Raw genomic sequence first — 15972 nt, 5'->3', positions numbered from 1 at the left:
GCTGGTAACCCCAGATTTTTTTTCTGTTGTTGTTGTTACTCCTAATCGGTTGATGGCTTTGTTAATTTAAAGTCATACACATCGAGCCTTATGTTTAAAAATTAGTGCCCCGTCGTCTACGAGTGCCCCAAACCCAGGTGTATTGGTTGTGAATGTTGTGCGTGTTATGTTTAGTCCTGAACACGAAGACTGAATTAATAACTTGACGTAATTCAGTCTTCTTATATAGCCGTTATGAAGGTTCAGAGAAGGCCTCCTCCAGCTAGGTGAGCCAAATTGGGTAGATAAAATACAAGTGTTGTGAATCTTGTGCCTGTTTTGAACTTGTTCACACCCAGAGATGCCGTATTTTGTTGTTTTATAGAAGCCTACGCCGTATTAAAGAGTGGCAAGATCGCATCAGCTTGAGTACTGTTTATCATACTAGAAAGCAAGCAGCTCTGCTCATACCCACTTACAAGAAAAGAAAGCAGAGCGAGATGGGCAATGAGCAGATGGAAGCAGGAGCCGCCGAAGCCGTCCGGATCGTGTCCCGGCGCATGGTCCAGCCGCCCATGGAGGAGGAGGAAGTGGTGGACATACAGCTCAAGCCCTGTGACCTCCGCCTCATCACCGTAGACTACATACAGAAGGGCATACTCCTGCCCAAGCCTCCCGCCGGCGGAGAGCGCCTCGTCGACACCCTCGCCGTCTCCTTCGTGCGGGCCTTGGCCGGCAGGTTCTATTCTTTGGCCGGCCGGCTCGTCGTGAAGCATCACACCGATGAGACCATCTCCGTCGTGTTGCGCTGCACCGGGGAGGGCGCTGAGTTTGTCCACGCCGTGGCGCCTGGTGTCACCGTCGAGGACATTGCCGCCTCCGTCTACACACCTTCGGTTGTCCCGGACTTCTACCCATTCAAACATGTGCTCGGCGCGGACGCTGCCATCAAGTCTCTGCCGGTGCTGGCGGTGCAGGTCACCGAGCTCGACGACGGCATCTTCATCGGTTTGTCCATGAACCACTGCGTCGGCGACGGCACCACTTTCTGGGCATTCTTCAACGCCTGGTCTGAGATCAGCCGAGGTGGCAACAACAGTGACGACCTACACGAGGTATTCAAGCCGGCGCCCGTTATCCAGCTCCAGAAATGGTTCGCCGACGACGGCAGCCCCGTTCCAGTCCACATGCCATTCAGTAAGCTGCAGGACGTTGTCCGGCGCTTCGAGCGCCCCGCGGTGGAGGAATGCTTTTTCACCTTCTCTGGCGACAGCATCAGGAAGCTCAAGGCCAGGGCCAACAACGAAATCGCCGGCACCGCCAACGTTACTATCTCCTCGCTCCAGGCCGTGCTCGCGCACCTTTGGCGGGCGGCGTCCCGCGCGCGGCAACTCCCACCAGGGCAGGAGACATCTTATTCCATGTTCATTGGATGTCGTGGCCGCGTGAACGGCATGCCACAAGGTTACGTCGGTAACGCCGTAGTGCTCGGCAAGGCAACCTCCACCGTCGGGGAGATCCTAGAGAAGGGATTAGGCTGGACAGCATGGCAGCTGAACCACCTAGTGGCGTCTTTTGACGAGGCCGCAATGGAGGATTGGCTGGATCGTTGGATTCAGGCGCCCGATTTCGAGTACATGGGGAGGCTATCAGCCGGAGGGGCGGCGTTTATGACGGGGAGTTCACCGCGGTTCGACGTATTCGGGAATGACTTCGGGTGGGGAAAGCCGGTTGCCGTACGGAGCGGCCCTGGAGACAAGATGGACTGGAAGGCGACGGTGTTCGACGGGCCGGAGCGAGGAGGAAGCATGTCGCTAGAGGTTTGTATTGCGCCGGATGTTCTGAAAAGGCTTGTGGCCGACATGGAGTTTATGGAGTCCGTGAGTATGCCTATGTGAGCTCAGAAACTTATGTATTCCCGGTTTGTATCATTGTATCTCTCTGGAATAATCAGTCAGATGTACGTGAGTACGTGACCATTTTTCTTTTGACCCACAACAATTTCAAAATAAATAAAAAGTGGCAATAAATCAGGCATGACCATTTTTTACAAGTCATATGTAGTCATACTTATGTTTGAATTTGTTGACTACACATTATGTTACCTCCATGGATCCATATGCATTATTATTTCATACTTTCTGGTTTCCAGGAGAAATGGTTTGTTTGATTGTTTACACTTTCTTTCTTTTTCCAAATAAGAAAAAAAAGAAACTTTGATGACTAAATAACGACATAGCTATTTCTGACATGATTGAGAAATAACAATTTTAAGATTGTATAAAGAACTCTTCGGTCTGCATATATGGTTCGTGAGAAATGTAATGGTGGGAGCAGTCGTCGCAAGTGGCATCTCAAGTGTATACTAGGAGTGTCCTTCTCCTTTGATAGTTTGCAATGGTGAGTGCACTTTCGTTCAGCGGGCAATAACCTTTGAAAAGGCTGCCTCAAATTTTTTGAGGAAAAGGCAATCAAATCTGCCGTCCGAATAGATAGATAGAGTGCTATGCACAAAATGACCCAGTTTATATAAGAGAAACCGGATCCAAAAACCATACATTGCCCGGCTTATAAGGAAAACCGAGATGAAAAACCGCACAAGCGAGGAGTCCCGTCATCCACACAACGCATGCTACCAACGCAACAAACACACCTCTAGCTCCGGGGCCGCCGCCCCGACGTACCATCCAGAACAACCTTCGCATTGCCCGAAGACGAACCAGACGGGTTGACAAACTCGCCGTCCACACAGATATCCAAGTCGCCACCCAAGCACCATGCTTTCGGGGCCGCAGCCCCGACGTAGCAACCAGGACGACCTTCGCATAGCTTGAAGACGAACCAGCCGTGTCGACGACCTTGCCGCCCACACAACCCCAGAATCGCCACCCAAAACCAAGAAGCACCACGATCCCGCCCCATAGGGCCGCTGCCGCAAAGGAGATCAAGGCCGCCGCCTCGAAGTGCCACCACCGTCCAGGACCGCCGCCCTGGCGTCCGCTGCCCTAGACCACATAGCCATGCGTCCCACCGCCGAGAACCCGTCGTACCGCAAAGGCCAAGAGCTCCAAGGCGACCCCTCCAACAAGGTAATGACGCGCCCGTCACCGTCGCCCGCTCCCGATGGAGTTTAGATTTTCACCCGGAGAACTTGAATCCACTCGCGTCGGTCAGGATCGGAACTCCACAACGACGCCAACAAGAAGGGATACGACACCCGAAGGCGCCGCCGTCGTCCGCACAGACCGGAGTCGGTGCAAGGCTTTCACCCGGAGTTCGAACCCAAACGCGAAGCTTGGGGAGCCACGGGGAGGCAGCAAGACCATGTCGTCGACCACCATCTCCACCGCAAGACCATCCACCGCTGCACCTCACGCTGCGGCAAATGCCAACCGAAGGAGGAAGGCCTCCCCAAGCAGCGGCCACCACCCCCGCATCTCGTCCCCGCGTACGCACGGCCAGGCTCCGTCTTCCCTAGGTACGGCCGCCAAGCAGCAAGGCGAGCCGCCCAGCAACCGCATCCGCCATGCCCGCCTGGCCCAAGCCAAGCCCAGATCGGGCCCGCATCGCCGCCGCGCGCAGGGCTCCTCTACGGCGCCCACCAACATCAATCTCCCCAGCGCCACCTCCTGCTCCAGCCGCCATGGAAGCCCGCAACGAATCCCGCCAGCACAGGTTCCCCAATCCCGTGGGCAGCCCTTCCCGGACGGAGGAGAAACGGGTCCTGCCGCCGCCGGCTCCGCGCGGGCTTTGCCCGACGGAGCACACCGGCGACGGCAGAGAAGGAGGTGGGTGGGGTTGCGGTGGTGGCTGACCGGGATTTGCTCCGCCGCCCGTGTCGCCCAGGGGAGGGAGTGACGCGGGGACCGGGATGTGAGTATGTCATGAGACACTCCAGCAAGCCTTTGCTGAGTGCTTGTACTTACCAAACCAGTAACGCTGTTGGCAATGCCAAGTAGAAATTGAAGCAGGCTGACAAGCTAAAGATCCAATGGAGATAATATCAAGATAATTTGGTTGTTCATATCCGCGGTAAAAAGATCTCGATGAGAGGTGAATGCAAGTTTTCAGTAACAAAATAAAATCAAGAGCCTTAACTCATTAATTCAAAAAACAAAGTTGAGAAGATTTGGATTCGACGAGATAACACTCATTTTAATGAATTACTGTCAAGATTCGCACTGGCTCATAAAAGCACTTATGTGAAACATATACTAGTTTATGTTAGTGTAATTAGCCTTAAGATAATCAGCATTAGGATGTAATCCCACATTTAGGACATCTTAACATGTGCAAAAGTAGCGGTACTTACCACAATTGGGACAGTATCTATGGCAATTGACATAACGTCTCCTCACGTGGTGTTAGTTGATGAAGAGGCCGCACTGGCGCTGTAGCCGTGCATGAAGCCCATAGACGTCGGCATTGGTTTCCGGTGGTGGTAGGAAGTGGTAGTTAGGCCTTCGTTTTCTCTTATGTACTTTTAGAACCGTTTGTTTAGGATTTCCCTTGGTATGTGAGTTGGATAAGTCTACGACGGGATGACACATCTTTTATATGCTTGACGCTAGGGAATAGGGACCTAAACCAAAGCATTGGTATACAACACCCCCGATCAGGACTCGTACGTGAGGGTGATGCAATACCCTCTTTCTCTTTATGTGTTACAAACAATTGCAACATTTCCCCTCGATCGTAAGGTTAAAAACATCATAAGCACATTCTCAATAGAAATAACATACCAACATAAACTATTCCATTGACCAATGAAATGTCAAAGGACCTCTTTACCTATATGGCTATATCACACTGATACATTCATAACGTATCTATTCCTTTAAAAGTTTATTGTATTAATTATCCTCTTATTTGGAATGATTATTATATTTTCTTTACTGTTTCAACTGCTATGTAGTATTTTTCACCAAATCTTATTTATTTTTATTTGATCATGAAAGGCCGAAAAACTCTTTTCCTGTATTTCTAAGTTTCATGAGTCTTTCGAATCCCAAATAATTCAGGAACAAATCTCTCAGAAGGTTTTATGCGAGTTTTATGGGAAGAAAGAGGAGACACAGTGGAAACTCAATGAAGGACCAAAGTAAGGGGCCAACTATAGTCGGGCGGTTGTCCCTCTAGCCTATCTTTTTAGATAAAAGGCACTATATTGCCCGACTTTGAATTAACAAAGCCAACAACGGCGAGAACGATACATAGTGCTGAACCCAGCTTACAAAACGACACCCCACACCCACACGAACTACCGAAGAAGCTACAGCCGGAAGTGCGATCAAGAAGCTCAGCCAAAGCGCCTACGAGGACTCGAAGAAGAGCAGGAGTCTACAGTGTCGGGCCGGAGCTCACCCGAGAGCGAGCCATTTTCACGCGCGCCTCAACAACACTTCTTCGACGCAGAAGCGCCACCGGAAGCCGACCACCACCGGGGACCGACCCGCGTTGCTCACATACCGAGAGGTAGCACCAAGGAGGCTCGACCAGGGGAGGGCACGAAGCAAGCCTTGCCGATGATCGCCGAAGAACCACCTCCGTCATAACCATCAGAGAGCCTCGTGATGTGGACTCCAAGACGATGTCTTCAAGAAGAGAGCGACACCGGAGTTGCCGCCACCGCCCGATCCGAGGATCTAGGGTTTTCACCCGGAGCCTGTAGATGGATAGAGAGAAGCCCCAATCGACGCCTTCAGGAAGGTCACGGCGTCCGCGGACGTCGCCGTCGTGGCCCAAGCGGGCAAGGGTTTCCCCTCGGCAGAATCCCTCCACCATCTACAGATTGGGCCAACCAAAAGGTCGACCCACCACCGCACCACGCTGCTCGCCGGCGCCACGCCGCCCTCACGGCCGTGGACACCGGCCAGCACCCGAGCTTCTGGCACGCCCGCCAACCATCAAGCTCCCACCTTCCAGGGCCGCCGCCCCGGCGTCCAAGTGCACACACCTCAGATTGAAGAAGGAGACACGGCCCTGCCGCGAAGAACCCGAGACGAGAGGCGGCGAGGGGGGTTTCCACCAGCCAGATCGGCGGCCAGCATCCCCCTGGCTGCCAGCGGCCCTCGGATCTGGGGGTAGATCGGAGCTCGGAGTGCCCAGAGGCCCCTGCCCCGGCCAGAGCCCACCCGCCACGCTTGAGCCTCCACGAAGTCGTCGGGGCACCCCGCCCAGGCGCCGCCCCGGGCCGTCTTCCGCCGGAGGAGCGTCCGCCGCGCGTCACACCGCCGGGGGAGATCCCAGAGCCCGGCCCCAGCGACGGAGTGCTGCCGGAGCCCGAGGCAAGCCACGCCGCCGCCGCACGGCCCACGCCACGGCGCCCCTCGACCAGCGCCGCGCCCCCGCCGACCGCGCGCAGCCCGCGCCACCGCAAGCCGAGCGAGAGGGGAGGGAGTCCCCGCCGCCGCCGACGCCTCCGAGGAGGCTTCGCCGCGCCCTGCGGCGGCGGCGAGGGAGAGGGCGAGGGAAGGGAGGCCCGGCGGCGCGCGATGTAGGGTTTCGCCCTGCCGCTCGCGGGAGCGGGCAGGGACGAAACGATCCGAGGAGCAACACCTTCAGACTTATTGATGCTTGTCTTGAAGTACTATTCATGAAAAGTCTTTGCTTTATGATTCACTTGTTTACTCATGTCATTACCATTGTTTTGATCGCTGCATCCACTACATATGTTTACAAATAGTATGATCAAGGTTATGATGGCATGTCACTTGAGAAATTATCTTTGTTATCGTTTTACACGCTCAGGACGAGCGAGAACTAAGCTTAGGGATGCTTGATACGTCTCCAGACGTATCGATAATTTCTTATGTTCTATGCCATATTATTGATGATACCTACATGTTTTATGCACACTTTATGTCATATTCGTGCATTTTACGGAACTAACCTATTAACAAGATGCCGAAGTGCCGATTCTTTGTTTTATGCTGTTTTTGGTTTCAGAAATCCTAGTAACGAAATATTCTCGGAATTGGACGAAATCGAAGACCCGGGGGCCTATTTTGCCACGAACCTTCCAGAAGACCGAAAGAGCATACGAAGTGGGGCCACGAGGTGGCGACACCACAGGGCGGCGCGGCCGAGAGGGCCGCGCCGCCTGTGGTGTGGGCCCCTACGTCGGCCCTCCGACTCGCCCTTCCAGCCTACTTAAAGCCTCGGTCGCGAAACCCCGAGGCGAAAAACCACGATACGGAAAACCTTCCTGAGACGCCGCCGCCGCCGATCCCATCTCGGGGGATTACGGAGATCTCCTCCGGCACCTGCTGGAGAGGGGATTCATCTCCCGGAGGACTCTACACCGCCATGGTCGCCTCAGGAGTGATGAGTGAGTAGTTCACCCCTGGACTATGGGTCCATAGCAGTAGCTAGATGGTTGTCTTCTCCTCATTGTGCTTCATTGTTGGATCTTGTGAGCTGCCTAACATGATCAAGATCATCTATACGTAATACTCTATGTTGTGTTTGTCGGGATCAGATGGATAGAGAATACCATGTTATGTTAATTATCAAGTTATTACATATGTGTTGTTTATGATCTTGCATGCTCTCCGTTATTAGTAGAGGCTCGGCCAAGTTTTTGCTCTTAACTCCAAGAGGGAGTATTTATGCTCGATAGTGGGTTCATGCGCATTGACACACAGGACGATGTGAGAAAGTTCTAAGGTTGTGTTGTCTTTGTTGCCACTAGGGATAAAACATTGATGCTATGTCCGAGGATGTAGTTGTTGATTACATTACGCACCATACTTAATGCAATTGTGCTGTTGCTTTGCAACTTAATCTTGGAAGGGTTCGGACGATAACTTGAAGGTGGACTTTTTAGGCATAGATGCGGTTGGATGGCGGTCTATGTACTTTGTCGTAATGCCCAATTAAATCTCACTATACTTATCATGACATGTATGTGCATTGTTATGCCCTCTCTATTTGTCAATTGCCCATTGTAATTTGTTCACCCAACATGCTTTTATCTTATGGGAGAGACACCTCTAGTGAGCTGTGGACCCCGGTCCATTCTTTATCTTGAAATACAAATCTGCTTGCAATACTTGTTTTTCTTGTTTTCTCTGCAAACAATCATCTTCCACACAATACGGTTAATCCTTTGTTACGGCCAAGCCGGTGAGATTGACAACCTCAGCTGTTTCGTTGGGGCAAAGTACTTTGGTTGTGTTGTGCGGGTTCCACGTTGGCGCCGGGATCTCTCGGTGTTGCGCCGCACTACATCCCGCCGCCATCAACCTTCAACGTGCTTCTTGGCTCCTCCTGGTTCGATAAACCTTGGTTTCTTTACGAGGGAAAACTTGCTTGCTTGTGCGCATCATACCTTCCTCTTGGGGTTCCCCAACGAACGTGTGAAATACACGCCATCGGTGTCGATGGAGAGAGCCTTCGGGGAGCACTTCCCGATCCGGCGGCGTGCGGGAACGGAGACTCTGTCCCCCGGATCTTGGCTTCGCGATGGCGGCGGCTACGGAAGGTTTTCTCTGGTTTCGTCGAACGTGATAGGGTTTTCGCGACGGAGACCTTAAGTAGGCGGAAGGGCAGCCTCGGAGGGCTCGGTGGGCCCACACACTAGGGCGCGCCCCCTGCTGCCGCGCGCCGGGGTGGCATGTGGGGCTCGATACGTCTCCAACGTATCGATAATTTCTTGTGTTCCATGCCACATTATTGATGTTATCTACATGTTTTATGCACACTTTATATCATATTCGTGCATTTTACGGAACTAACCTATTAACAAGATGCTAGAAGTGCCGATTCTTTGTTTTACTGCTGTTTTTGGTTTCGAAATCCTAGTAAAGAAATATTCTCGGAATTGGACGAAATAAAAGCCCGGAGGCCTATTTTCTCACGAAGCTTCCGAGAAGTCCGAAGGAGAGACGAAGAGGGCCACGGGGCGCCAAACCCTAGGGCGGCGCGGCCCCCTTGGCCGCGCCGGCACTGTGGTGTGGGCCCCCTGTGCCGCCTCTTGACCTGCCCTTCCGCCTACAAATAGCCTCCGTGACGAAACCCCGGTGCCGAGAGCCACGATACGGAAAACATTGCGAGGCGCCGTCGCCGCCGATCCCATCTCGGGGGATCACGGAGATCGCCTCCGGCACCCTGCTGGGAGGGGAATCATCTCCTGGGAGGACTCTACACCGCCATGGTCGCCTCCGGAGTGATGAGTGAGTAGTCTACCCCTGGACTATGGGTCCATAGCAGTAGCTAGATGGTTGTCTTCTCCCCATTGTGCTATCATTGTCGGATCTTGTGAGCTGCCTATCATGATCAAGATCATCTATATGTAATTCTATATGTTGCGTTTGTTGGGATCCGATGAATAGAGAATACTTGTTATGTTGATTATCAAAGTTATGCTTATGTGTTGTTTATGATCTTGCATGCTCTCCGTTATTAGTAGATGCTACGGCCAAGTAGATGCTTTTAACTCCAAGAGGGAGTACTTATGCTCGATAGTGGGTTCATGCACATTGACACACGGGACGATGACGAGAAAGTTCTAAGGTTGTGTTGTCTTTGTTGCCACTAGGGATAAAACATTGATGCTATGTCTAAGGATGTAGTTGTTGATTACATTACGCACCATACTTAATGCAATTGTCTGTTGCTTTGCAACTTAATCTTGGAGGGGTTCGGATGATAACTTTGAAGGTGGACTTTTTAGGCATAGATGCGGTTGGATGGCGGTCTATGTACTTTGTCGTAATGCCCAATTAAATCTCACTATACTCATCATGATATGTATGTGCATGGTCATGCTCTCTTTATTTGTCAATTGCCCAAGCTGTAATTTGTTCACCCAACATGCTTGTTCGTCTTATGGGAGAGACACCTCTAGTGAGCTGTGGACCCCGGTCCAATTCTCTTTCTTGAAATACAATCTCTTGCAATACTTGTTTCTCTTGTTTTCTCTGCAAACAATCATCTTCCACACAATACGGTTAATCCTTTGTTACAGCAAGCCGGTGAGATTGACAACCTCAGCTTGTTTCGTTGGGGCAAAGTAGCTTGGTTGTGTTGTGCGGGTTCCACGTTGGCGCCGGAATCTACTGGTGTTGCGCCGCACTACATCCCGCCGCCATCAACCTTCAACGTGCTTCTTGGCTCCTCCTGGTTCGATAAACCTTGGTTTCTTTACGAGGAAAACTTGCTGCTTTGTGCTCATCATACCTTCCTCTTGGGGTTGCCCAACGAACGTGTGAAATACACGCCATCAAGCATCTTTTACGGCGCCGTTGCGGGGAGATCAAGACACGCTGCAAGGGAGTCTCCACTTCTCAATCTCTTTACTTTGTTTTTGTCTTGCTTTATTTTATTTACTACTTTGTTTGCTGCACTAAATCAAAATACAAAAAAATTAGTTGCTAGTTTTACTTTATTTGCTATCTTGTTTGCTATATCGAAAACACAAAAAAATTAGTTTACTTGCATTTACTTTATCTAGTTTGCTTTATTTACTATTGCTAAAATGGCCAACGCTGAAAATACTAAGTTGTGTGACTTCACAACCACAAATAATAATGATTTCTTATGCACACCTATTGCTCCACCTGCTACTACAGCAGAATTCTTTGAAATTAAACACCTTTCTTGAATCTTGTCATGAACCATCAATTTTACGGTGTTAGTTACGATGATGCTGCTGCCCATCTTAATAATTTTGTTGAACTATGTGAAATGCAAAAATATAAAGATGTAGATGGTGATATTATTAAACTAAAATTGTTTCCTTTCTCATTAAGAGGAAGAGCTAAAGATTGGTTGCTATCTATGCCTAAGAATAGTATTGATTCATGGACTAAATGCAAGGATGCTTTTATTGGTAGATATTATCCCACTGCTAAAATTATATCTTTGAGGAGTAGCATAATGAATTTTAAACAATTAGATACTGAACATGTTGCTCAAGCTTGGGAAAGAATGAAATCTCTGGTTAAAAATTGCCCAACCCATGGACTGACTACTTGGATGATCATCCAAACCTTCTATGCGGGACTAAATTTTTCTTCGCGGAATTTATTGGATTCAGCTGCTTTGGAGGTACCTTTATGTCCATCACTCTTGGTGAAGCTACAAAACTTCTTGATGATATGATGATCAATTACTCTGAATGGCACACGGAAAGAGCTCCACAAGGTAAGAAGGTAAATTACGTTGAAGAATCCTCTTCCTTGAGTGATAAGGTTGATGCTATTATGTCTATGCTTGTGAATGATAGGACTAATGTTGATCCTAATAATGTTCCGTTAGCTTCATTGGTTGCACAAGAAGAACATGTTGATGTAAACTTCATTAAAAATAATAATTTCAACAACAATGCTTATCGGAACAATTCTAGTAATAACTATAGGCCATATCCTTATAATAATGGTAGCGGCTATGCGTAATTCTTATGGAAATTCTTACAACAATAATAGGAATTCACCCCCTGGACTTGAAGCCATGCTTAAAGAATTTATTAGTACACAAAGCTGCCTTTAACAAATCAGTTGAGGAAAAGCTCAATAAAATTGATATTCTTGTTTCTAGAGTTGATAGTCTTGCCTGCGATGTTGATCTTTTGAAATCGAAAGTTATGCCTAATAGAGGATTATCGATAATAAAATTGTTACTACAGCAAATGCCATCCAAGTTAGAATTAATGAGAATATAAGATTAATGGCTGAGCTGCGTGCTAGGTGGGATAGAGAGAAAATGAAAAACTAGCTAAAGAGAAGAATATAGCTAAAGTTTGGACTATTACCACCACTAGTAATGCTAATGCTACACATGTTGCTGCACCTCCTACTCATACTAATAAAAGAATTGGTGTTAGCAATGTTTCCACTTCTAATGCAAAGCGAAAAGCTACTGAGCTGCTAAAGCTGCTGAAACTGCTGCGATAAAGCTGCTGAAATTTTTTCCAACATTGGGGATGATGATCCCATTGCTTTAGATTATAATGGTTTGAATTTTGATGATTGCCACATCTCTGAAGTTATAAAGTTCTTGCAAAAACTTGCTAAAAGTCCTAATGCTAGTGCTATAAATTTGGCTTTCACGCATCATATTACAAATGCTCTCATAAAAGCTAGAGAAGAGAAACTAGAGCGCGAAGCCTCTATTCCTAAAAAGCTAGAAGATGGTTGGGAGCCCATCATTAAGATGAAGGTTAAAGATTTTGATTGTAATGCTTTATGTGATCTTGGTGCAAGTATTTACTGTTATGCCAGAAGAAAATTTATAATATGCTTGACTTGCCACAGTTGAAAAATTGTTATTTGGATGTTAATCTTGCTGATCATTCTACAAAGAAACCTTTGGGTAAAGTTGATAATGTTCGCATTACCGTTAACAATAATCTTGTTCCCGTTGATTTTGTTGTCTTGGATATTGAATGCAATGCATCTTGTCCAATTATATTGGGAAGACCTTTTCTTGAGCTGTTGGTGCTATTATTGATATGAGGGAAGGTAATATAAAATATCAATTTCCTCTCAAGAAAGGTATGGAACACTTCCCTAGAAGAGAATGAAGGTACCTTATGATTCTATCATTAGAACAAATTATGATGTTGATGCTTCATCTCTCGATGTTACTTGATACACACTTTCTGCGCCTAGCTGAAAGGCGTTACAGAAAAGCGCTTATGGGAGACAACCCATGTTTTTACCTACAGTACTTTGTTTTTATTTTGTGTCTTGGAAGTTGTTTACTACTGTAGCAACCTCTCCTTATCTTAGTTTTGAGTTTTGTTGTGCCAAGTTAAGCCGTTGATAGAAAAGTAAGTACTAGATTTGGATTACTGCGCAGTTCCAGATTTCTTTGCTGTCACGAATCTGAGCCCACTGCCCTGCAGGAAGCTCAGAAAATTATGCCAATTTACGTGCATGATCCTCAGATATGTACGCAACTTTCATTCAATTTGAGCATTTTCATTTGAGCAAGTCTGGTGCCATTTTAAAATTCGTCAATACGAACTGTTCTGTTTTGACAGATTCTGCCTTTTATTTCGCATTGCCTCTTTCGCTATGTTGGATGAATTTCTTTGATCCACTAATGTCCAGTAGCATTATGCAATGTCCAGAAGTGTTAAGAATGATTGTGTCACCTCTGAATATGTCAATTTATATTGTGCACTAACCCTCTAATGAGTTGTTTCGAGTTTGGTGTGGAGGAAGTTTTCAAGGATCAAGAGAGGAGTATGATGCAACATGATCAAGGAGAGTGAAAGCTCTAAGCTTGGGGATGCACCCGGTGGTTCACCCCTGCATATATCAAGAAGACTCAAGCGTCTAAGCTTAGGGATGCCCAAGGCATCCCCTTCTTCATCAACAAATTATCGGGTTCCTCCCTGAAACTACATTTTTATTCGGCCACATCTTATGTGCTTTTTCTTGGAGCGTCGGTTTGTTTTTGTTTTTGTTTTGTTTGAATAAAATGGATCCTAGCATTCACTTTATGGGAGAGATACACACTCCGCTGTAGCATATGGACAAATATGTCCTTGGTTTCTACTCATAGTATTCATGGCGAAGTTTCTCCTTCGTTAAATTGTTATATGGTTGGAATTGGAAAATGATACATGTAGTAATTGCTATAAATGTTTTGGGTAATGTGATACTTGGCAATTGTTGTGCTCATGTTTAAGCTCTTGCATCATATGCTTTGCACCCATTAATGAAGAAATACATAGAGCATGCTAAAATTTGGTTTGCATATTTGGTTTCTCTAAGGTCTAGATAATTTCTAGTTTTGAGTTTGAACAACAAGGAAGACGGTATAGAGTATTATAATGCTTTCAATATGTCTTTTATGTGAGTTTTGCTGTACTAGTTCATCCTTGTGTTTGCCTCAAATAACCTTGCTAGCCTAAACCTTGTATCGAGAGGGAATACTTCTCATGCATCCAAAATACTTGAGCCAACCACTATGCCATTTGTGTCCACCATACCTACCTACTACATGGTATTTTCCAGCCATTCCAAAGTAAATTGCTTGAGTGCTACCTTTAAAATTCCATCATTCACCTTTGCAATATATAGCTCATGGGACAAATAGCTTAAAAACTATTGTGGTATTGAATATGTAATTATGCACTTTATCTCTTATTAAGTTGCTTGTTGTGCGATAACCATGTTCTTGGGGAACGCCATCAACTCATTGTTGAATTTCATGTGAGTTGCTATGCATGTTCGTCTTGTACGAAGTAAGGGCGATCTACCTTGAGTTGAATGGTTTGAGCATGCATATTGTGAGAGAAGAACATTGGGCCGCTAACTAAAGCCATGTTCCATGGTGGAAGTTTCAGTTTTGGACAAACATCCTCAAATCTCTAATGAGAAAAGAATTAATTGTTGTTGAATGCTTAAAGCATTAAAAGAGGAGTCCATTATACATTGTCTATGTTGTCCGGTATGGATGTCTAAGTTGAGAATAATCAAAGCGAGAAATCCAAATGCGAGCTTTCTCCTTAGACCTTTGTACGGGCGGCATAGAGGTACCCCTTTGTGATACTTGGTTAAAGCATATGTATTGCGGTGATAATCCAGGTAGTCCAAGCTAATTAGGACAAGGTGCGAGCACTATTAGTACACTATGCATGAGGCTTGCAACTTATAAGATATAATTTACATGATGCATATGCTTTATTACTACCGTTGACAAAATTGTTTCATGTTTTCAAAATCAAAGCTCTAGCACAAATATAGCAATCGATGCTTTTCCTCTATGAGGACCATTCTTTTACTTTTAATGTTGAGTCGAAAAGTTCACCTATTTCTCTCCACCTCAAGAAGCAAACACTTGTGTGAGCTGTGCATTGATTCTTACATACTTGCTTATTGCACTTATTATATTACTCTATGTTGACAATATCCATGAGATATACATGTTACAAGTTGAAAGCAACCGCTGAAACTTAATCTTCTTTTGTGTTGCTTCAATACCTTTACTTTGAATTATTGCTTTATGAGTTAACTCTTATGCAAGACTTATTGATGCTTGTCTTGAAGTGCTATTCATGAAAAGTCTTTGCTTTATGATTCACTTGTTTACTCATGTCATACACATTGTTTTGATCGCTGCATTCTCTACATATGCTTTACAAATAGTATGATCAAGTTTATGATGGCATGTCACTCGGAAATTATCTTTGTTATCGTTTTACCTGCTCGGGACGAGCGAGAACTAAGCTTGGGGATGCGTACGTCTCCAACGTATCGATAATTTCTTGTGTTCCATGCCACATTATTGATGTTATCTACATGTTTTATGCACACTTTATATCATATTCGTGCATTTTACGGAACTAACCTATTAACAAGATGCCGGAAGTGCCGATTCTTTGTTTTCTGCTGTTTTTGGTTTCAGAAATCCTAGTAAAGAAATATTCTCGGAATTGGACGAAATAAAAGCCCGAGAGGCCTATTTTCTCACGAAGCTTCCGGAAGTCCGAAGGAGAGACGAAGAGGGCCACGGGGCGCCAAACCCTAGGGCGGCGCGGCCCCATTGGCCGCGCCGGCACTGTGGTGTGGGCCCCTGTGCCGCCTCTTGACTTGCCCTTCAGCCTACAAATAGCCTCAGTGACGAAACCCCGGTCTGCGAGAGCCACGATACGGAAAACATTGCGAGGCGCCGTCGCCGCCGATCCCATCTCGGGGGATCACGGAGATCGCCTCCGGCACCCTGCCGGAGGAGAGTCATCTCCGGGAGGACTCTACACCGCCATGGTCGCCTCGGAGTGATGAGTGAGTAGTCTACCCACTGGACTATGGGTCCATAGCGGTAGCTAGATGGTTGTCTTCTCCCCATTGTGCTATCATTGTCGGATCTTGTGAGCTGCCTATCATGATCAAGATCATCTATATGTAATTCTATATGTTGCGTTTGTTGGGATGCAGATGAATAGAGAATACTTGTTATGTTGATTATCAAAGTTATGCTTATGTGTTGTTTATGATCTTGCATGCTCTCAGTTATTAGTAGATGCTACGGCCAAGC

General features: G+C 47.1%; 1 protein-coding gene across 1 annotated transcript; it reads left to right on the top strand.

Annotated features, from left to right (window-relative positions):
* The first annotated feature begins 479 nt into the window (after window positions 1-479).
* On the top strand, window positions 480-1877 carry LOC124662830 (uncharacterized acetyltransferase At3g50280-like). The gene has a single exon (XM_047200621.1). It carries the CDS (start codon window positions 480-482, stop codon window positions 1875-1877), a length of 1398 nt encoding a protein of 465 aa, XP_047056577.1.
* Window positions 1878-15972: the final 14095 nt, after the last annotated feature.

Source organism: Lolium rigidum, chromosome 6 (assembly GCF_022539505.1).
Source record: "Lolium rigidum isolate FL_2022 chromosome 6, APGP_CSIRO_Lrig_0.1, whole genome shotgun sequence".
Taxonomy (NCBI): Eukaryota; Viridiplantae; Streptophyta; class Magnoliopsida; order Poales; family Poaceae; genus Lolium; species Lolium rigidum.
Note: the sequence above shows the minus strand (reverse complement) of the source record. Positions and strands in the feature narration are given on the sequence as shown.